The sequence below is a fragment of the Sebastes fasciatus genome, chromosome 10 (genome assembly GCF_043250625.1).
Source record: "Sebastes fasciatus isolate fSebFas1 chromosome 10, fSebFas1.pri, whole genome shotgun sequence".
Lineage (NCBI taxonomy): Eukaryota > Metazoa > Chordata > Actinopteri > Perciformes > Sebastidae > Sebastes > Sebastes fasciatus.
In genome coordinates, this window is record NC_133804.1 from 8,353,684 (window position 1) to 8,376,579 (window position 22,896).

General features: G+C 40.6%; 2 protein-coding genes across 7 annotated transcripts; one reads left to right on the top strand and one right to left on the bottom strand.

Annotated features, from left to right (window-relative positions):
* Positions 1–131: 131 nt before the first annotated feature.
* Positions 132–13,986, bottom strand: pld7 (phospholipase D family, member 7). Of its 5 annotated transcripts, none has more exons than XM_074647887.1 (12): positions 13,600–13,986; positions 12,638–12,748; positions 8,725–9,702; positions 8,320–8,507; positions 6,680–6,854; positions 6,483–6,597; positions 6,189–6,316; positions 4,402–4,605; positions 3,380–3,519; positions 1,919–2,084; positions 1,722–1,821; positions 132–1,113 (listed from the first exon to the last, which is right to left on the bottom strand). In XM_074647887.1, the coding sequence occupies exons 1-12, from the start codon at positions 13,747–13,749 to the stop codon at positions 911–913; spliced, it is 2,658 nt and encodes an 885-aa protein (XP_074503988.1). In that variant the 5' UTR covers positions 13,750–13,986; the 3' UTR covers positions 132–910. The 5 variants fall into 5 exon arrangements, with proteins under 5 accessions (XP_074503988.1, XP_074503990.1, XP_074503989.1 ...); XM_074647889.1 differs by lacking the exon at positions 13,600–13,986 and adding an exon at positions 13,441–13,555; XM_074647888.1 differs by lacking the exon at positions 13,600–13,986 and adding an exon at positions 13,276–13,410.
* A 1,592-nt stretch (positions 13,987–15,578) lies between these two features.
* gpr137 (G protein-coupled receptor 137) lies at positions 15,579–21,717 on the top strand. Of its 2 annotated transcripts, XM_074647897.1 has the most exons (9): positions 15,585–15,708; positions 15,815–15,934; positions 17,345–17,827; positions 18,204–18,253; positions 18,329–18,563; positions 19,216–19,365; positions 19,521–19,646; positions 19,789–19,907; positions 20,770–21,717. In XM_074647897.1, the coding sequence occupies exons 3-9, from the start codon at positions 17,435–17,437 to the stop codon at positions 20,864–20,866; spliced, it is 1,170 nt and encodes a 389-aa protein (XP_074503998.1). In that variant the 5' UTR covers positions 15,585–15,708; positions 15,815–15,934; positions 17,345–17,434; the 3' UTR covers positions 20,867–21,717. The 2 variants fall into 2 exon arrangements, with proteins under 2 accessions (XP_074503999.1, XP_074503998.1); XM_074647898.1 differs by lacking the exon at positions 15,815–15,934 and having other exon boundaries at positions 15,579–15,708.
* Positions 21,718–22,896: the final 1,179 nt, after the last annotated feature.

A 22,896-nucleotide genomic window follows, 5' to 3' on the forward strand; every position in this document is an offset into this window, starting at 1 on the left:
ATCATATTGGTACTTGGTATCTTGGTAACCACACCAGTAGATGCAGCCAAATCCTACACACTGTACCTTTAAGTAGGAAAAAGGTTTGGTAATAAAAGTACACAGACAACGCTTAAAACCTACATAAGTTCTTTCATAATTCTCATGAAGCAATCGAAGATCACCAACCACGAAGGTTTTTATTTATACTGAAACATCCAGTATACTGCTCTGTTAGTCAGAGAACTGGATGTAAAGCATACAATAGATGACCCTGGTAATGAAGTGATGCAGTAAACATATCAATACAGTAAAACTGAGATGCCAGACAAGAATGATTTTTTTCAAATACAGAACATTTCGATCAAAGAACAAAGCATGCCCACTCTTAATTGAGTCAGTTATTTTCTGTCTGCAGTGGGACACATTCAAATTGGATTTCTTTGTGAGCTAGCCATCAGTTATGAATGGAAAATGTATAGTATTTACAAGAATTTTGGACTGACATTTATGGTTTCGCTACACACAAACATTAGCAGCCGATAGCGTCAGCACTGTAAACATGGCCACATCTTTGGAAACGTTTCATTTCCTGCGTGAGATTGTTGAAGCTTGGCACTGGCATTTTAAGGGAAAATATACAGAATGCGCCAGGCATGAAATTAATTGTACAAAGCGGGTTCCCTTGCGCCTTAACTCACGTAAGAAAATCTTCAGAACAATACGGAGTATAAAAATAACACGTCTTGAAACAAAATTGCAATTATATACAAAAAAGCAGGCAGCCAATCGGGAAACGGCAATAAAATAAAGTGTGATCGTTCACACAGTACAGCAAGAGGATTCTGCATAAGTGAAATAAAGTTCTAGTGGCAAGAGCAGGCAAGATGCTCATCTACGATGCAATGTGCTTTATTGAACGACAACGCCGTCAGTGTGGGCCGCGAGGGCAGACGTCCACGTCGTCCACAGAGAGGGGGCCGGCGTAGTCGGACGTCCAGTCTCTGAGGAAGAGCTCCGCTGCTTGGCTCTGCAGGGTCTCTTGGCCTTTTCCAACCACAGAGCCGGTCTGGTTCACCACCAAGCCCACTCCAGCTGTCTTGGTGAAATAGTTCTCTGACCAGTTGGATGTCCCTGTGATCACAGAAAACAGTCACATCAGTTAGATTGCATGACAGTCACAGGAAATAAGAAGACTAACATGTAAGATTTATACGCCCACTACCTCCACTACCATTAAAGAAAAAGAGGATTTTAGGAATTAGAGTTTTCTGGAGACAAGTTCTGTTACTGTAATGCCTATTTCTTGCCTCAAATGTTTTCAGAATCATCTTGTAGTGTACTGTTTAGCTGTAAAATCAGAAAGTTTGTGAAAAAGTGTTATCCCCATTAGTTAGTTAGACACAAAAACATGGGAAAATAAAGTCCAGATTGAAAAATACCAAAGTTTAGTTTTGAGATACTTGGTACTTTATACTTCTATTCCAGTACTGCTTTAGACTCCTCAGCTCTGATTGGTTGTTTTCCTTTGACTCTTTGAATTCTTTACACTTTTTTATGTCTCATAGCTGAAGTTGGTAACTGACAGTGGGGCATAAGTACAACACTTGTGTAAACTTACTTTATTATTAGTTATATATAGGAGTTATATTTCACGTCTGAGCCGCAGTCACAGTGGATCTTTTTTTTTTATTTGAAGGGTCCAAGAGGAGTAAAAAATGTAGTAAGTGGTAATATCATACCTATATAGACCACTCTGTCTGTAACCATGTACTTGGCATGATTGACTCGTGCATAGGGAATCTTCATCTGCTCTGCCGTTGAAGGCACTGTAAAGATTTTCTGCACAGAAAGAAAGAAGAGTTTAGGATGCATCACCATTCTGTTATGGTCACTATGTCTTAGTCATATTGCAGGAAATAAAAATCTCCCAACGCACCACGTCAATGTCACATTTCAGCTGAGGACTGTTGAGCACCAGCAGGGACTGCAGGAAGGTGAACATGGGGGCGGGCGAGTGCTTCCAGCAGCTGACCAGGAGTCGAACCTTCACGCCTCTGGTGCACGCTGCAGCGCGCAGGGCCGTGTCAATGGCCGGCCAGAACCTGAGAGAAGGAGACCAATGCACAGTTTGAACCCTTCAACAGGGACAGCTTACCAGAAGACAGGTCGATACCGTCAATATCAAAATGTCTGTGGTGCTAGTGAGGGAGGGAAACACAGCAATCTGTGTACACTACTGTGTGTACTACGGAAAAAAAGACCATACAGGATAATACACTTTTCTCTGTTTGTATGTCCTCTGTAATGTGTTTGGACACTTCTAAAAGCATCACAGGACGACTGATCAGCTTTCTTCCAGTTATGCCATTCTGCAGCATTAGAGAGCCACCAGTCAGCAGGGGAACCTCATCTTACTCAGAGAAGCTGATGTGTCAGCCACTCAGGGTCCAGTATTGTGACTGTTCATTCCATAAATACCCTTTTAACTAGTCTATAGACCCATTTACAACCGACATCATCCAAAATATGTGCGCGCATGTTGACAACGGAACTTCTGTTTTGCCTTAGCCATCCGGACAAGTTAGCAAGCTTTAGACATCGAATTAAAACCGTTACCTGCATCAAAATGTCCTGTTGTTGCGTAGTCGGTTGTGAGAATGACAATTGCAACAGGGGGAATTCCCACAGATGAGCATGTATTTAAAATTGATTAAAAGGCTTTTACGAGGACACCTACATGTTCCGTTTGTGTTTTCAACAGCTGCCGTCACTACGAGCAACCACGACGCATTCGGCTGAGAGTCACCAGTAAACACGGTCACTCGTTAAACCACAACACCAGCTATGGCCGCAAGCGATTAAACGTGTCGACTGCCAATGGACTGAGGACACTATCAAAAATACTTGTGTTTGTCCATGTCATGTACACGACCACAGACGATGTAGTTGTAAGCCTCTAGTGACATGTGTGCTCAGAATTTCTGTGACGTCACACGCTAGGTTTCTCCTCCAAATACTTTTATATAAAGTATCTGGCCACTGAATACTAGGCCACATGCTAATGTCTTCTACTCACTCACTGAAAGCACACAAATCTGGAAAGTCAATTTGTCAATGGCGATCTTTGGTGGTTTATGCCCTTGCATAGCTTGACAAGCTATTGCACTCACACTTACGTACGTCATCATTGTTTGCAAACTGTTAACATGTCTATCTATTTACATTTACATTAAGACATCCTGCATTGCATTATTTGTTACTTTAATACTGTACCTAATAAATAAGTAACTCATATTGGTACATTATCATGTATGAGGAATGGGTTTGTGTCTGATGATGATCGTGTCTACGGTTGTATCAATGCAGTAGTAAATACTGGGTTTGAAGCACTCGTCACCTGGGTGGCTCTGAGTACTGAGACAGAGGCAGGTAGTCCATGACAGAGATGTAAATTAATTTCTGGGCGTCGTCGATGACAGAGAGGATGGTGGAGAGATCGTCTGAGCGTCCGCGGGCTGAGATCTGCGGAGGGGCACTCTGTAGGAAACGGATAGAACACAGCAGGTGAGAATCATGGGAGCAACCAGAGAGAGAGGGCTCTGTCCCAGCTGGGTCCATGAACATCATTATATCAATATGCTATCAAAGGATATTGCATTTTAAAGAGGACCTATTATGCTCAGTTTCAGATGCATACTTGTATTTTGGGTTTCGACTAGAAAATGTTTACATGCTTTAATGTTCAAAAAACACTGAAGCCCATCTTTTCACCCTCTGTTTGAAACACTTCCGTTTGAGCTCCTGCTGCGCCCCTCCCGAAAAGTCCAGTCTGCTCTGATTGGTCAGCTGGCCCACTCTGTTGTGATTGGTCAACCGAACCAAACCCTTCGACCCCGCTCAAGCTCCGCTCTAACTAGTTTTGTTTGTTGGGCGTGCCAAAATAGACTCTAGGCAGGTATTATGCAAAGATGTTACTTGGTGACATCACCATGTTATGGAAGAAAAGGCAGGACTTCAAGCAAGGTGTATTAGGCAGTTCAGGAGCAGTGTTTCTGTAGGGAGAGTAACTCCCTTTGGGCTTTGTAACTTTGCAGACCGTTTACATGCACAATAAATTATATAACACACTAAAGGAAAGGGGAAAAGCACAAAAGCACAATAGGTTCTTTTTAAATAGGGATGTCTCATTTTCAAAATAGGCTTTTGCTAATTTGTCATAAGATGATCTAAATGCTGTTTCATATCCTCTTCCACTCAGACAAGAATGCAATTTATCCTAAATCTGTACAATATGTCAGTTTTAGATAACAGCCGTTAAAAACACATAGTAATCAATGTGAAAAACAACAACCCAACAATCTCATTTAAAAAAGCAGATCTTTAAAGCATGCCTGTTGAAGGAAGTAGTTCTGAACTTACAGACAGGTAGACTTGAGCAGGCACTCCATTGAACTTCAGGCGCAGGGGATTCTGGGAGCTGGAAAGGGCCGAGAGACGAGCAGGCCAGTACGGCGGCAGGGAGCCGTTGATCGCACCGCCGATGCTCCAGTACACCCCAAAGATCCGAAAGGCGTCCTCTGCCAAGCAGCTGCAGTCCTCCACTGACAGGCCCACCTCCTTCACCTTGTTTCAACAGAGCACACAGACAAGATGTGTCAGTTCTGTCACAGCCACTACTACGACTATGAAAACACAATTATGTTGCAGTATTAAGACCCAGATGATAATCCAGATTATTTTTCTTGATATATAGATCAGGACATTTATTTATCCACCTTTTCAACAACATTGTTTATATGCAGTTGAGCTAACTTGACAAAAAATGCTTTCATCATAATAACAGGCAGGCACTCTAAAGTCTAGGCTTTAATATCGCAGCTGTTTACGTTTATTATACAATCAATTGTGCAGCCCTCCTTGAAAGTTTACTTAAAGTCTGTTACACTGAGTAGTACACCAGCCCTCAAGCTAAACTAAAAATGTCTGTCTCATTATAGCCCAGTTAGTTTCACTTGTGTTTTAAAACAAGTTTCTAAATAAAAGTGACTTACTGCTCAGTTACTTTTGGTCTAAAGGGATAGCTCAGATGTTTTAAAGTGGGGTTGTATAAGGTACTTATCCATAGTCAGTGTGTTACCTATAGTAGATGACGGTCGGCACGCCCCCAGTTTGGAGAAACAGACAGGAGTTACCGCACAGAAGCAAAGCAATGTACTGCTGTGGACGGGGCCGGCAGCAAAACCTATTTTAGACACCTAAAAGAAAAGGCTGACCTAAAAAAAATAAATCAGTATCAGTTTAAGTATACACTATATTAAAATATTTTCACCACATGTTATGAGTCAATTCTTTCCGACGGGGAACTGTAGCTGTTGTATCCATCTATGTTCTCGCCAAAGCCACGTCTCCATTAAAAAAACTGTAATTTTACCTCGCAGAGCACGGGGGTTGCTGGTCTACTGCTGCCTCAATCGGTTAGTTTGTTTGTGTCATTGTGTGACTTTGGTGAATCCCAACTAAGCAAAGTCACAGAATAACACAAACTAACTAACCAATCGAGGCAGCAGTAGACCAGCAACCCCCGTGCTCTGCGAGGTAAAATTACTGTTTTTTTCAATGGAGTCTGGATGCTTTGGCGAAAGCATAGATAACGGCTTCAGTTCTCTGTCGGAAACATAGACTACATAGCTTTCTGACGGCAAGGTAAACCGGCAAAAATATTCTAAATATAGTGTACACTTAAACTGATATTGACTTTTTTAGGTGAGCCTTTCTTTTAGGTGGCTAAAATACATTTTGCTACTGACCCCGTCCACAGCAGTACATTGCTTTGCCTCCGTGCGGTTACTCCTGTCTGCTTGTCCAAACTGGGAGACTGCTGATCGTCATCTACTGTAAGTGATATACTGACTATGGATAAGTACCTCATACAACCCCACTTCAAAAAAACACCCAAACTATCCCTTTAAATCTAGACTGGACAGTACATTTTGTCTGTAAAAAAAGAGCTTTTACCTGGTAGCCAGGCTAATGCTATTAACCAGCTAGGACATCAATTCTACAACTCTACTATACAGTAATTAATTTACAAGCGGACAGTAATGAACCTCTTCCTCCGAACCCAAAGGGTTATATGGGGTGAACATAATGACGGCTAAGTCTAATGCAGATACATCTGAAAATGCACATGTCCCTCTCCGTTTTACCTGACTTAGAGACCGCCAGTCCATGTTAGCACTACCCAGGTAGAAGTGCTTTTGATCCACCACCCACAGCTTGGTGTGGATAATGCCTCCAGTTACAGCATTGAGGTCTACCTCTCTGACTTCTGCACCTGAAAACACAACAGACATATGATCAGAAATCACTGCAGTTATAACCCAAACGTGTTGGATGATAGTTAGTAGTGATGGGTTGCTGTTTTCTGTCTACAGCCTCAATTAGTGACACAGGACAGAGAGGCAACACAATGAGCTCCATATTGTCAGCTGATGATGCACCTGCTGCAGCCAATTCTGCCGTATCCTGAGTTGAGGTCTGGGGGGCGTTGACAGCAATCTGGAGTTTCACACCTTTGGATCCAAGCTGTTTGAGTTGCTCAAAGACCTTTCTTCCCTGCAGAATATGTTGAAATGATATCACGCACACGTTCAAGAGATTACTGCATCGTGAGATCAGGGCATGCCACTGAACTAACCTGAGAGTCAGAGGAGTCCGCCAAGTCGCTGCCTCGCAGAGTGAAGTAGAAAGCAGCGATGTGGACCGAACTCTTGGCCTTGTCCAGCAGACGTAACCAGCTGTCTGCGATGCTCCGTCTGGACGAGGGGGAGGACTGGTAGAGGCCCACAGGGATGCTCTCCACAAGGTGCACTCTGAGCAAGGGAGAGAGACACTAAGCTACAACCACTTACACAACAAACAGAACCCAGTCATCATCTTAAACTAGAAGAGCTGGTTTATAATGATTTAGCAGAGCTTGCATGCCTTTAGCTGCTCATATGTCCGCTTCAAAACAGTGACATGAACATCATGTGTCTAACAGCTAACTGTGTAAATCAGTGATTCTCAAATTGGGATCCGGGGACCCCAAAATAATTTGCTTTAAATTATAAAATTGTGCTGTATCATTAAAAAGTACATATCTACAGATGGGGACCTTTTGCGCCAATAAAACAAGCATATTGTGTCCATTACTCTCAGCTTTGGGCCAATAGAAACTCTGATGTGATTGACGTGACGTGACAGTTATATCGAGCGACAGCGACGGGAGACTAAAATCCGTCATGTGTCTTCAGGTGCTAGCGAACGAAGCCGCGAAGCCGACCAAGCTAAAGCAACATCTGATTACAAAGCAGACGGAATATCGGGGCAAAACAAAGTGATACTAACATGATTCAAATTGAAATGTGTTTCTGTTTATCACTATCAAACAGGTCTGAAGTATTTAGGTTGAAAAGTTTTAGAATACAAATAGTTCCAATGGCATCTAAAGGCTGGCCCACACGAAAAGATTTTTCAAATCTTAACAGATTTTGAAAATGTGAGACATCCCACACATAACGACATTGTTATGACGTCCAGGAAGAATTATCAATGTTAGTTTTTGCACTACATTGGACTGAAAATTCACAAAGAAAAAAGAAAAAATATGTGAATGAAGTCATGGAGACTTGTTAAATAAACACTTAACAGGTTGATCCTACTACTTTCAAGTTACTACTACTTTATGCTTCACATTTTGCATTCGCTCATGCATTAGCCGCGTTCGCCATGACAGCGATGGTTGTCCTTCCGCTTCAGTCAGCTTGGTTCTCAATTGGCTATCGTTCTTTCCTACGCGACTGCGTCATCGGCTGTCTTCGGGGTTCCCCAAACACATAACAGGATATCCGATCGTAAATATTGAACATGATTAATATTTACGATTTGAAATCGGTGCGGCCAGGATGGACTTCCATCCTGCCGATCGGGGGATGTAAAAACACTCTTAACATACCTCACACCGCAGGAATATACTGTATGGAAAGATAGTCTTTAGAACCATCAAAAAATCGGGACTACAGAGTACAAATCGTAGTAAGCATATGCTTAATCAGTGTTACGATTATGAGAGGTTCCTTGGAAGGTTTTCGCCCTTTAAGGGGTCCCTGGCCCCAAAAAGTTTGAGAACCCCTGGTGTAAATAAAGGTGAACATTCACAAAGCAACGTTGTTTCTTTCACAATGTTTTTTTCATGAGTTCTGATCAATTTCACAAATTCTTACTTTTGTCGCAGTAAATGGCTCAAGAAAACAAAATCAATTGGAGAGATCCACACTTTTGCTGATCATGTCTTACCGACAATCAGTGCTGCAAGGCTCTGGAACGAAGCCAAACCCCTCCAGCATGTTCAGTTCCAGCTGAGCTGTGAGCTGAGCCACAGACATGGGAAGCCCGTAGTGCCAAACATGCTGGCCGAACCCCCCTAGAAGCAGCAAGGTGGTGGGCAGGAAGCAGTAGAGGGCAAAACTGGAGCATCCAGAGCTCTACAAAACAAGACGAGCACAATTTTAACTGGTGAACAAATGTGTAAAGATACGGCTGTGACGAGAGACTGGAGAACAGCTGAGGATCGCGTTGCATACCAAAGCTGTTACTGCAGGGTGTGGTGAGATTCCTGTTTGTTTGACAGACTCAGCTGAGACCACCAAGAAAACAGTATGACTGTGGAATCTATCGGGCAAGTAGAAAAACATAGCTCACCCTAGCTGACTTGGTTGGTTGGGCTTTGGCAGGCTTCTCTGGCGCTACAGGAGAAGTCGAGTCATCAACATCGGCTCTTTCCTCTGCCAGATCTAAACACTCAGACTGACTTATGAGTGGTTCGTGATGCTCCTTCTCCTCCTCCTCCTCCTCCTCTGAATCATGGCCCTCAGACTTGTCATCTGCATCCTCACATTCATCCTCCGATGAAGATCTACTGTCCTTCAATTCGAGTACGTTTGTTGGCTCCGTCTGCCACGGCGGCTGTTCGTCCATAATAGGAGAGGAGGCCTCTTGGCTGACCTCGGTTGTGTGAAGGATGTCTGCAGGCGCTGACATTTCGTTATCTCCATAGGTAGTGGGGGTAAACCTGCCTTTAACCTCACCGTTGTACTTCTCTTCCGTGTCTTCCGGTGGATTTTGGCTGATTGAGTCCTCGCCTGGAAGGTGGGATATGAGGGCATCCTCTATGGTGTCATCTTCTATATCAAACCTTTTGTCTTGCTCTGGTACATCCGACCCATGGTCCCGTTTGAGGGCAGGCCTGGGGGTTGCAGTCATAGAAGAGTAAAGCACAGACTCAGGCAAACTCTTGAGTGCAGTAATTAGGGGACTATAGGCTGCTGTGGCGGCTTGATCTGCGCCGCTGAACGGAGAGGGGGCTTCGAAGACAGTTTTGGGGACATGGACCGACGGCAGAGGGAGTGCTGTTTCTCTGACGTTGGGTGGCTTGGTCTTCGAGGCCTCAACACTTCCAGCTTTCTCTGGAGGCTGAGCTCCATGGACAGGGGGATCTTTTTGGGGTGCGGGCAACTCCGCGGTCTGGCTCGCACCACTGGGTCGTTTATGGAAAGTGGGGATTCGGGAGACGGGTTTCCCACCTTTGCGGTTCATGTCTTCTTTCTCCTCGAGCTCTTTTCTTGCTGCCTTGTTGTCAGCCCCAAGACGGTCCAGCAAAACGCTACAATACTTCAGTTCCTGAGGAAGACAGCACTTCATTAGAAAAAAGACTTGTGTCTAGCAAATCAATATAACCTCTCACACACTGTGTTAGTGTTAACCCAGTGACTCTGAATAGCCTCATGACCACACCCTTAGTTGCACAAAACACCTGAAATACCTTTAAAAAAGACAGAAGTTAAAAAGACATTCACCGACTCCACGAAGTCTTCCTTGTTCCTCGTCTTGTTACTGTTTAACAACAGTACTATAACACTGCGTATTACCTCCAGAGGCTTCTGTAGCACTGCGGTAGTTAGAATAGCCACACCTAGTCAAATTAGCACTCCTGTCTGATAAACCTCAGCATGGCCACATGCTCAAGACAGGAGTTACCATGGCTACAGCATTCTTTAACTTTACATTCAGATGGCAGTCAAAGCTGAACATTCAACTTGCTTTGCTTCACGTTTAATTTTCATTAAAGAGGACCTATTTTGCTTTTGCCCTTTCCTTTTGGGTGTTATAGTTTATTGTGCATGTAAAAGGTCTACAAAGTTACAAAGTACACGCCACAGAGACACTGCTCCTGAACTGCCTGAAACGCCTCGCTTGAAGTCCCGCCTTTTCCTCCGTAACGTGGTGATGTCACAATGTAACATATTTGCATAATACCTGCCTAGCGGCTAGTTTGGCACGCCGTCGAACAAAGCTAGTCAGAGCGGAGCTGGAGCGAAGTCCAAAGAGTTTGGTTCTGTTGACCAATCACAACAGTTCGAACACAGCGTTTCAGACAGAGGGTGAAAAAAGGTGCTGCAGCACAGTCAGTGTTCTGACAAACGGAGCTACCCGCTAAGACTGACCTACCAGTAGCTCATCCTGTCAGTCTGATGGACCTCTATAAATGTAGTCAAGTAGAGTAGCTCATTCTGTAGGTAGTTAGAAAAGATCTTTCAGAATGACCTATTACCTCAATAAATGTTGGTAGAATTATGGGCGTGTCCTCTGGAATATTTATTTTTCACCTCTGAAACGCACTACACATGTGCACATTGTGTTGGTAAGTCATTCTGAGCGGTAGCTCTATAAGCTCTAATTGTTTTTTGAACATTAGAGCATGTAAACATGTTCTAATAGAAACCTGAAATACAAGTATGCACCTGAAAATGAGCATAATAGGTCCTCTTTAAGGGCGTTATCACAAGCCATAGTCCGTTTAGCTAGTCCGAATCAGAGTGAAATTGATACTTTTGGTTTGATTTCACAGTGCACAAATTAAAACGGACCAAAAAAGTTGCAGACGGGTGTGTACAAGGAACTAATTTATCTTTTTCATCTCGAGAGCTGCTTCTTTTATGTAGGGAATCGCAGACTTTGATTATTGTTTTCACTTTGATTCAGCACTGATCTACTGTTGCCTACACACGAATCCCTTCTCCTGTCAGAAGAGGACAACCCCTGGTTGTAAATAATTAATGGTGGATTCCACTGAGCTGCTACAGTTTCAGGGTCCTGGTATTGTGCATGCTGGCTCACTGTCACACCATCACGGCTCACAGCGACACTTGAATAGAGCAGAGCCATCGTTAATGTTATTAGTGACACCTGTGCTTTTCCTACAATGACGAGACAAAATGTCTGCTATGAATTGAGTGAATTGCGCCCATGATATATACTGTATACCAAACGGGACATTTTGTAGTTGAAAAATAAACTATGTAATACAACAAACAATTTAACTTAAACACTGTTTTTGAGTTACCATAAACATGTCTTGGCATTTACTGTATATACTGCAATTTCTAGGTAATTATCTGCCAGCCTGAACACTGACACCAAGACAAATTGTCTACTGTAAAGAAAAAAAGTCAAACTATACTACAGAATAATTTAATAACATAATATATTTTATGAACTTCACTGAAGCGAAGCACTTTGTGACATCTGCTCTTGAAAGTGACTATATATAAATATGGAAACTTAAAGCCTGACTGATTTATTGTCAGTAACAGTACATTTGTGGGCAGATGCGCAAAAGCTAAAGTCATGTTTAATATTTTTAATTCAAGTCTCATATATATTTGACTAGACTTAGAATTTAAGGGATTCTTAACGTTTACATAAAAACAAATATAAGACAATGTATAAACTAGGGCTGTCAAAGTTAATGCAACAATAAAGCGTTAACGCAAATTAGTTTTAACGCCACTAATTTATTTAACGCATTAACGCAACTGGTGATTTTTAGGTTTCAATTTTAAAGCTAGAAGATACTGGCATCATATGAAACTAGAAAACGAAATAACACTCCAAACTTAGCCTGTTGGGCTTGAGTTTTCCATGTTGTGATTTGAGCATATTTTTTATGCTAAATGCAGTACCTGTGAGGATTTCTGAACAATATTTGTCATTGTTTTGTGTTGTTAATTGATTTTCAATCATAAATATATACATATTTGTGCATAAAGCAAGCATATCTGCCCACTCCCATGTTGATAAGAGTATTAAATACGTGACAAATATCCCTTGAAGGTACATTTTGAAGCGATAAAAAAATGTGTGATTAATCAAGATTAACTATGGACAATCATGCGATTAATCGCGATTAAATATTTTAATCGTTTGACAGCCCTAATATAAACCTACAAATATTGAGTTTTACATCGGCTCCCCTTGTACATAAATAACTAACTCATAGGCTAAATATAAATCAGCTTTACTGCTCTTCAGCAGGCTAAATGAGATAAAGACACTTCCACACAGTAGCCTGCCAGTCCTGTTGATGATTACATACTGCTGCACAGACACACAAACAGAGCATCATTCATCTCACCACATGGCTGTGTAAATAAAGAGCTGAGCCACACCCCGACCTTCTAGGTCAGCTGTGCTTTCCCAGCCTAAAGAATGACATCAAACAGCAAAGAGGTGTGTTTGTTTGTTTGTTTTCGGTGGGTTTTTCTGTGAGACTAACCATTACATGAGCCTCCTCAGCGGTTTCCTCCTCGGGCTCAGCAGGGGGGCTCTGGTGATGTGTCTCCATCACTTGGCTCTGGACGGACGCAGAGTCTGACTCATCTGATTCCTGATGAGACAATATGGGTTATATTCACAGTTAACAATAGAATAGAAAGCATAGAACGCTTTATTGTCATTGTATTAAATACAACGAGATTCACAGATTGCCACTTCTGGTCAGTGCTTTAAAACACAATACTTGACAAGACTAAACGAGGCAAATAAAACATATAACAGGAAAAACACACACAGTTATAAAGCAAATAAAACAGGTACAGTATATGTAATAAATAAATAAAAAACAGAAGTGTTACACTAGAAGTATAAAATATAAAAATAGATGTAATGTAAAACAGAGGTAATTGCACTTGTAAAATAGGTAGGGTAGATGTAATACATATAAACAAAGGTAGTTGCACTTGAGGTGTATATTGCATCAAGGCTATATTGCACAGACAAATGTACAACAAGGAGGAAACACTAAGAAAGCATCGGTTATACCCCACCCTGTAACATACGCAGCGGTTGTATCTTAATATACAAAAGGCAAACGCCACAACTAAAGAAAATACGCAGAAAACTAACTTCCCTTACCATAATGCAGCAGAGTTAACTAGGTAGAGTTAATAACTTCTAGCTGTGCGCAGAGGTTCACACTCACGGTGCAGTTATTATTAGCTCTCTACAGTTCTACTAACCAGCTGAGCACGTAATACATACGTTAACGTGTTAATAGCAGTACATATTAAGATAATAAACCTTCCTTTTGTCTTTCTCTCGGGTTTTGCCAGCTAACGTCGCTGCAGTTAGCCCAGCAAGCTACGTGGCCGACGGCGAAGTTGTCAGCAGCAGCAGCAGCAGAGGAAGAGGAGGGAGGAAGAAGAGGAGGAGGAAAAGCTGAGTAATAAACAGACCCACCTCGTACGTAACGCCGGCTGTCCCGAGCAGGCGGGTCGACCTTCTCTGCAGGGATGTGTCCACTAGCTCTACCTCCGGTGTGTCCAGTAGCTCTACCTCACTGGCCGGACTCGGGCGGAGGGGTTTTCTGGAGCGCAGCACCACCGGCATCTTGACCACGATGCGGCACCTTGAGATTAACGGACTGGACGTGAAGAGCAGTCACGTAAAGAGCCCACTCCGGCTGCTTTAATGTCGAGTAAACAAGGGTTGCATTGGACGGCTGCTATGGTTATTAAAACAGCTTTCTCATTGATTTAAACATGATTAATCTGGTCTGAATGCGCCACCGTCCGTCTAGAGATAACAGTCTAGTAAACAACAACTTGAACAAACCGCGATATCCTGTCATCGCTGATTGGCGGTTGGTGGATTCAAAGCTGTGGCTCCGCCCATCAAGTGTGACGTAGATCAGAAAACCCGGAAACAAGGGATTCTTTTTAATTCATTTTTTTTTAATTTATTTTTTTACTGAAGATAATTAATTTACAAACATTAAGGCATTGTAATCTAATCTCAATACTTCTAACATACAAGGCACAATTGGATAGGAAAGATAACTTAAATTATAAAAATAATAATATAATAACAAAAATAAAAGAGGGGGTAGAAAATAATTCAAGGAACAAAAAAGAAATGCATAAATAAATAAATAAATAAATAATAATAAGACTGCACTCTTCCATGGTATTTAGTTCAGAAATATTTAGGCTTTTTTTAGTTTTTAGTTTTTTATTGAAGATAATTAATTTACAATCATTAAGGCATTGTAATCTAAACTCAATACTTCTAACATACAAGGCACAATTGGATAGGAAAGATAACTTAGATTATAAAAAATAATATAATAACAAAAATAAAAGAGGGTAGAAAATAATTAAAGGAACTAAAAAAGAAATGCATAAATAAATAAATAAATAATGAGATTGCAATATTCCATGGTATGTAGTTCAGAAATATTTATATATTTTTTTGTTTTTTGTTTTTTATTGAAGAAAATTAATTTACAAACATTAAGGCATTTTAATCTAAACCCAATACTTCTAACATACAAGTCACAATTGGATAGGAAAGATAACTTAAGTTATATAAAAAGAGGGGGTAGAAAATAATTCAAGGAACAAAATAGAAATGCATAAATAAATAAATAATAATAAGACTGCACTCTTCCATAGTAGCTCTAGGGGTCGTCATCATATATGTTCAGTTCTTCACAAGCTCTGAGGAGACACTTTGCATGTTGTCCTTTCATTAGTCTTAAAGCACTGAGATGATTGTCCACAAGGTCCTTAATGCAAAAGTTCCTTCTAACAAATCAGGTAAAAGAGGAGTCATTTGACCCACAGATTCTATCCAGTGAAACATTTCTTACAAAAGTTAAAGAGTGACATAGATGTAAATTGTTCCTTCTGCGCATCACATCCTGAAACTTGCTCTCATTTATTCTGGTCCTGTAAATTTACATGTGAATTGTGGAAAGATGTCTATAATTTTATACTTGTTAACATGTTCTCAGATTTTGCACTGTACTATAGAAATATTATATTTGGTTGCTATGGTTACAGTGACAAAGACAGTAATGCATTTTTTCTTATTAATTTAATTTTAATTCTCGTGAAGTTCCACATTCACAAGTGTAAATTTTCCACACAAAAAAGCCTAACTTCTTTGTATTTATGAAAGAAATGGAAATATATCTGTTAACAATTTATTCCTCACAAAACAAAAGAGCAATGAAAACAATGAATGTATGCAATATCTTTAAAGATTTTAAGTGAAATTATTTTCATACTCTTGCATGGTCTTTTTTTATATTTTATGTTGGTTTTGTGTCATTTCTGTTGTCCTTTAATGTTTGGCACAGCTCTTTGTTGATGTTTACGCTGTGCTTCTTCTGTATGTAAATGTTTTTAATGTTGTCTGCTGTTACTATGGATACTGTCATTTCGAAATGATTAAAGCAGTGGCTCCGCCCCTCAGCTGTGACGTAGATCACACAACCCGGAAACGAGGGATTACCGTCGTCTGGCTGTTTACCCCGGAGCTTTGGAGTTTCTCTCTTAAAACAAGGTCTGTTATTCTCCTCAAATGATTCATGACAGTTTATACATTGGTGTTTTGTTGTTGTGAGAGGCATAACTGAACGACAGCACGCAGAAGTTGACATTCATTGTAGTTAACAGAGTTAGTTTCAGTTCGTTTGAGCCGCTGTTGTTGAGCAGCTTGAACTTCAGTTGTTGATGTTCCAGAGAGCAGAGTGAAGACATCCAGCTAGCTGAGCTACTGTGTCTCAAAGGTCACTGAACAACACACAGGACACATGAAAACATGTACAGTATAATGGCCCACGAATATAACAGTACTAAATGTTTATGTTAATATCGAATATGAAAGAAACGTTGTAGTGAAGTGTTAAATCCCCTGTAAGTGGTGGGACAGCTCCACAATGTGACTGTTGTAATAAGGTCACAATGTTCAGTCTAATCAATATGAAGGTTGACACAGCTAGATAACGTGTGTATACCATACTGTATATCATTGTGATTACATCATGGGGCTGTTACATTGACATCAATGGTGAACCATTTGTAAAGTCAGATTTCTGCTTGAATTTGTTCTGTAAAACTAAAGAATACACCTTAAAATGAAAGTTCAAGTTTTGACTTCCCTTCACCATTTTGTGCAGAGGGAAGAATAGCAGCTGGACAACTTCTTACAGGATTTGCCAGATTTAAACCCCATGATGACTATGATTTATATCAATTCAGAATATTTTAAAGGTCACATATTATGGTCTTTGTCAGGTTCATACTTGTATTTTGTGTTTCTACTAGAACATGTTTACATGCTGTAATGTTAAAAACAACTTTTATTTTCCTCATACTGTCGGCCTGAATATACCTGTATTTATCCTCTGTCTGAAACGCTCAGTTTTAGCTCATTGCAACGGAATTGCGTTGATAGGCAACAGTTTGGGTCCATGTTTACTTTCTGTCAGCTGATGTCATTTGCATACACTGCAACCGGAAATAAACTGGGACACATTTAGAGTGTTTACGTTTAAAACCGTGTAATGGTCTAAATATTTTATATTTGTGACATCACAAATGGACAAAAATACTGACGGCTTGTTTCAAACGCACAATTTCTGAATACGGGCTGTGCGTATTTCTCCGTATATTGAATGTTTCAATACTTTCGCGGTATTTATATAGCACTTAAACCGGCTTTATACTATAACAGACATGACAATCTCACTTTTTACAATATGGGACCTTTAAGACAAAAAAAGTGGTCTGGTAGGGGTGGGCAATTAGGATAAATGATAATTAGATTCATATAATTTCATGACCAAGCACATTTTTTGGAAAATCAATTGAGTAACTATCAACGCTTCAAATGATCATATAGGAATTAGGACTGTCAGTTGATTAAAATAATTAATCACAATTAATCGCATGATTGTCCACAGTTCATCATGATCAATCGCAAATTAATCACACATTTTTTTTATCTTTTCGAAATGTACCTTAAAGGGAGATTTGTATTTAATACTTTTATCAACATGGGAAGTGGACAAATATGCTTGCTTTATGCAAATTAATGTATTATATACAGTGTATATATATATATATATTATATTATTGCCCATCTCTCGCTCAGTGTTCTGCTCATGAACTGCTGACTTCTGGTGATTTTGTTTCAGCTCTCCCATGTAAACCGTTGGAGCTGAGAGGAGAAGGTTTGGCAGTTTCTCTGTGATGATGGACAGTTAGTCAGTCCTGTCACTACTCCAATGGAAGCTCCAGTCACAGCTGCCCCATCTCCCAACTCCTCCACCACACCGGTCCCGGTCCCAGTCCCGGTCCCACTGCTTCCGGCTGTCGCCCCATCGGTCGAGCTCGGCTTCACCATCCTTTACACCACTCTGTACGCCGGACTGTTCCTGGTGGTGTACGTACAGCTCTGGCTCCTCTACCTCTACAGACACAAACGATGGAGCTACCAGAGTGTCTTTCTGTTCCTCTGCCTGCTGTGGGCTGCCCTCCGCACCACCCTGTTCTCCTTTTACTTCTGTAACGCCCTGGAGGCCAACCACCTACCTGTTGCAGTCTACTGGATGCTCTACTGCTTCCCTGTCTGTCTGCAGTTCTTCACTCTCAGCCTTATTAACCTGTATTTCACTCAGGTAAGACTGGGGAGAATGGGGCAGGGGTTATTTTCTTGAAGCTAAGTTACACCAGCTGTAATGAGGAGGGAAATACTGACTAAAGATTGTAAAAAGAATTGTGATAAAAACCATAGTGATAAAAAGATCTCATGTCATAATTAAATAAGTGAAAATAAAAAAAAAAGCTTTGAGTATCAATGTCTTTTATATAATCTTTTAGTAGGGGCATTCCTTTCATTAGCTGTCTGCCAAACAGCTATTCAAATGAAACGTTGTGGAGCGCTAAACTGAAGAGACAAGATGCTTATCAAAGACTTCTTTTGCTTTCGGTCTTCATTCCTTAATGTCAGATGTTTGTGTTTACTCTGTTGCTTATTTCTCTCTTGTACCACAGGTGTTGCTCAAAGTGAGAGACACTTATAGCTCAGATGTGCAGAAAGGAGTGTAAGTTTTACTCTACAGTAAAGACTAAGAATAATAATGTCTATAAATGTCTATAAATAATAATGTCTTCCTCAGGTGGCTGGCACGGTGCATGTACGGCGCACTGAGTGCCGTCTTTCTCTGCATCAACGTGGTTTGTGCGGCTTTCGCGGACAGAGGCCCGGAGTCAAGGGAGCGGACCTGGAATCTGGTCCTGGTTCGCGTCCTAGTCAACGACTCGCTCTTCATCCTGGACGCGGTGTTACTGGCCGCCTTGATGCTGCTCCTGACCAGACACTCACGCTCCACAAGCCCCTACCTGATCAGCAAGGTCTGCTAAACAAACACAAGTTAAAGGGGATTTTACACATCATGATTAGTTTACTCCTCCTGATTAGTTCAAGTCCTTTGTCTTCTGTGGCTCTGGAACTTGTCCTGCTAAATTCCATTGTTATCATGATGTGTTCAAAAGTAATCTTGTAAAATGTAGTGTAGTTTTTTGGCAAGAAACTTGAATAAATCAAGTTGTTTGAAGTAGATGTTTTCACAGCAATATAAAAAAGATAATACAGAGGGAATTATGTCCTGTTTAACTTCCTCACAAAAACCAGGATGCAAATGGTAATCGAGGAGTGGATGTTGAAGTCCATTGGATTTATTGTTTTACTTTTATTTTTTATCTTGGTATCGAATTGGTATTGCGAATCATGGAATTTCACTGGTATTGGTATCGTGACATTCCTATTGGAGACTGCACATTTATAACTGGAATTGTGGGTGTTTACTAATCAGGGTAGGGTCTATTGAAAGGCAATATTGAGTTGCATTATGAGAATTGTACTAGGGGGTGAAAGTCAGAATATCTTGTCTCTGCTGCATCTATTTTGACCATTCTTGTAGCTCTTGTGAGTCCCCTAACTTTATGGAAGTGCAATACTTCCCCCTCCTCTGTAGGCTGACAGTGTCTTTTTACGCCTGACCAGGGGACCACAGTGTGCCGGACAGCAACACTGGGAGCAGCAGTGATCTTGTTGTGTGCCAGTCGAGCCTGCTACAACTTGACGGTGCTCATTCTGTCCCAGAACCACCGAGTGGAGTCATTCAACTTTGACTGGTACAACGTCTCTGACCAGGTAACCATCTAAAGTCAAAAGCACCTTATCTTAGCCAGTGCGTTGTCCAAGTTGGCAGTAATGGTTGTAAATATTTTCATATATCAGAACGTCACGATATGGTTGATAGCCGTGGCAAACACTACTTGATAACCCTGTGTGTGTTTGTTTTGTAGGCTGACTTGCGTAGTGAACTGGGTGACCGAGGTTACATGGCATTTGGCGCCATCCTCTTCATATGGGAGCTGCTCCCGACCAGTCTGCTCATCCTCATCTTCAGAGTTCGCCGGCCCGCTCAAGAGGTAGTCACAGCACATCGGACAGAAACTGGACTACATGTCAACTAAATACAGACATTTAGACATGAAACATGACACAGGATGAGTACTACCGAAGCAGCAGATGTCATTTCAACCTGTTTTTTTCTTTTCTTCTGATTGTCAGACCAGCAGCATGGCGGTCAACAACAGGGTCCTACCTCGGCCATATTTCTTCGATGACCCTCAAGGCAGTGATGAGGACGCACCTGTTCCATGGACACGCAGCTCACATCCACACACAAGGTATTGTCTGTCATCACACAGGTAGAGCTGTAGTGATTCGTCAGTTAGTCAACAGAAAGTTATTCATCAACTTGCGATATTTGATTTATGATTGAAGTTAGTTATTAAGAAAAAATACAAACATTCCCTAGTCCCAGCTTCTCCTATTTTATCATTTATTACTGCTTTTCTTTATAGGGCAGCAAATAAACAATGATTTCAGTTGTTGATTAACCTGCAGATCATTTTCACACTTCATTTCGATTCATCGTTTAGTTTGAAAGAATTGTGAAAAAATGGTAAAAAGGCTTATTTTGTTCGACCGGCAGTCAAAAACCTCAAAAGGTATTCATTTTACTGTGATAGAAAACTAACAAAAGCAACAAATATTCACATTTGAAAAGCTTGAACTAGAGAATTTTTGGACATTTTTGCTTAATAAATGACTAAAACGATTAATCAATTAACAAAATTCTTGCGGATTATTATTTTCTTGCAAGCTGATGTATCAATTAATTTTTTCAGCTCTCATTCTATATCATTGTAAATTGAGTATCTTTGGGTTTTGGACTGTTGGTTGGACAAAACAAGACATTTGAAGACGTCACTCTTGGCTCAGGGAAACTGGCAAACATTTCTCACCATTCTGTAGACCAAAAAAGTAATAGATTAAAGGGATAGTTTGGGTGATTTGAAGCAGGGCTGTATGAAGTACTTATCTATAGTCAGTGTAATACCAACAGTAGATGACGGACGACATGCCCCCAATTTGTAGAAGCAGACAGGAGTTACCACACAGAAGCAAAATAATCTTAGGGCCTTAATAAATGTAGAACAGTGATTTTAGATTAGGTTTTTAATGCCTCCTCTCACTCTGTTCCAGCTGGTACGGATCAGAGACCGCTCCTCTCCTGTTCGCCAGCAAGCCTCCAGACGAGAGCCACCAGCACCACTCGTTCTACTCCACCCCCCAGAACTGACCCCGACGTCTCTCCGCTATCGGGGTCGATGTTTTTACACTGGAAACCTCAGGAATTCATCAACAAACAGTGAATATGCACTTTGTAGTTTTTTGAACATGGAGAAGGTATTGACAATGTTTTAAAAGGGAACAAACTTGGTGGGAGAAGCCCCGACGGACGGCAACGGCCAAATAATTGTGCTCAGTGATCTCCTTATGAAGGATGTCACAATGTGTTAGCTTATTTTAAATGAGTTTTAGTCCTATTGTTGATGAAACAAGGTAAACTAGCTCGTACAATTCCTAAAAAATGCACATGTAGCTTCATTAGCATTCCCTATGAAATTAATGCACATAATGTAGTTCATAAGCTAACAACCACTGACCATACTAATTTGCGGTTTTGTGAAGAAGATAACTTTTCTCTGACACTGTGTCAAGTGTGAAATGAACTGACATACAAATTATCAACGGGTATCTTTTGGCCTTCTTTTGTCTTTTGAGACTGTTAATAAGTAATTCCACACCAGCAGGTTGTGTCTCTTCTAATGTGGGACCGACACATTACTGCAGATAGTCACATTGCTGAATTGTTTTCTGCTATTTTTTGCAAAGAGTTTCATCATTTTAATTGTAAAAGTTGATTTCTTATTCCCTTCCTGTATCAATTGTATTTTGATGGAAGTTTAACTTATTTTATAACAAAGGTTCTCTTTTAATTGTAGCTAAAAATCAAATGTTATTCTCCTTTATGTCTCTACTGGAATGAGGCTTCCTCGTAGCGAATCACTCACATGTGACTCTGCTTTTATACCACATGATTGATATTTACTGTGTAAACAACACACCAATAAAAACAATCTAAATGAATTTGTTGAGCCTGTTGCTAAGCAGAAAACGTAGATGCGTCTTCACCTGTTTTATTTTCTACATATTCCAGTGCCAATGTTTTAGATTTTTAAATGTTTTAGCCATTGGTGAACATCAAGTCTACTTTTATTTTGGTCTTTCATATACTTTATTTTATAGGTCTGTGATTTCTCCATTATTTCCTAAATTGTTTCCAAGGAAGTTTCCTGGAAAAAATTTTTTAATTTGGTACTAATTATAGAAGGAAATAATTTGCTTGGTACACACAGGTCAGCTGAACATAATAATTTTGAAAAATATGTAAAAGAAAACTCAACAAATAATGTTTCTAATAATATTGCATACATAATGATGCATACTGAATGAAAATGTACTTTGGTTTGAAAAGAGCTTTTCTTTAAAAGGAAACTCCTATCTTCCCTATAATAAGTAGAAGGTAAACCCCAAATTGCAAAAACCTGCAAAAACTTGCAAAAAACTCTCGCTAGACTCTCTACCCAACAACCTATCCTAACCATAACCATTCGAGAGTTTCGCAATATGGAAGTTACCTTCTAGAAACGACCGCTCTCGAGCTAACGGTGCTAACAGCGCTAACAGTGCAAAAATGGTGAAAGTGCAGACAGAGCTAGCAGCGACGCTTCCGCTTCATTATCTTCTGTAACTGCTATATGAGAGCGGTGCAGAGCAGCGGCCTGCATGAACATGCACTAAAAGCATGCGCGGCCAGGCCGGCTATGTCAACAAAGCACAGAGAAGCTCGGATTACAACACACACAGAGGGAGAGTGACTTCATTCTCTGCTCAGGTAGACATTACTGCTCTATATCTTTACATAGACAATTGTTGTTTGTTGCTATATTAATGCTCTGGATACATGGATTTAGCACCTTTAAAGCATTACTTAACGACAATAACATTACTTTTACAACAATAAAAGCAGACATGGTCATTTCTGAGACAGATAATCTGACTGGGATTCTTGTTTTGCTTTCCTGGCAAGAGAACATTATTTTTTTTCCAAAATATTTTCCTACATTTCCCTTATATTTCCTACAAAACTAACTAAAATGATTCGTACGTATGAGTGAGTTTTCATTTTACATCCCAATCTTTAATTTAAAGGCAACATTAAAGCTCTGCCACAGAAAACCTAAAGATAAGTGCTCACATTCCATC

What these genes read in the sequence shown, in the direction of transcription:
- gpr137 (XM_074647898.1), top strand. Translation starts at nt 17,435, where the DNA reads ATGGAAGCTCCAGTCACAGCTGCCCCATCTCCCAACTCCTCCACCACA. An exon ending in GGTACAACGTCTCTGACCAG is followed by an intron (nt 19,366 to 19,520) that starts GTAACCATCTAA and finishes TTTGTTTTGTAG; the next exon opens with GCTGACTTGCGTAGTGAACT. An exon ending in AGCTCACATCCACACACAAG is followed by an intron (nt 19,908 to 20,769) that starts GTATTGTCTGTC and finishes ACTCTGTTCCAG; the next exon opens with CTGGTACGGATCAGAGACCG.
- pld7 (XM_074647887.1), bottom strand. Translation starts at nt 13,749, where the DNA reads ATGCCGGTGGTGCTGCGCTCCAGAAAACCCCTCCGCCCGAGTCCGGCC. An exon ending in CCTTGCAGCACTGATTGTCG is followed by an intron (nt 6,855 to 8,319) that starts GTAAGACATGAT and finishes TCCCTTGCTCAG; the next exon opens with AGTGCACCTTGTGGAGAGCA. An exon ending in ACTGGCGGTCTCTAAGTCAG is followed by an intron (nt 4,606 to 6,188) that starts GTAAAACGGAGA and finishes TGTTGAAACAAG; the next exon opens with GTGAAGGAGGTGGGCCTGTC.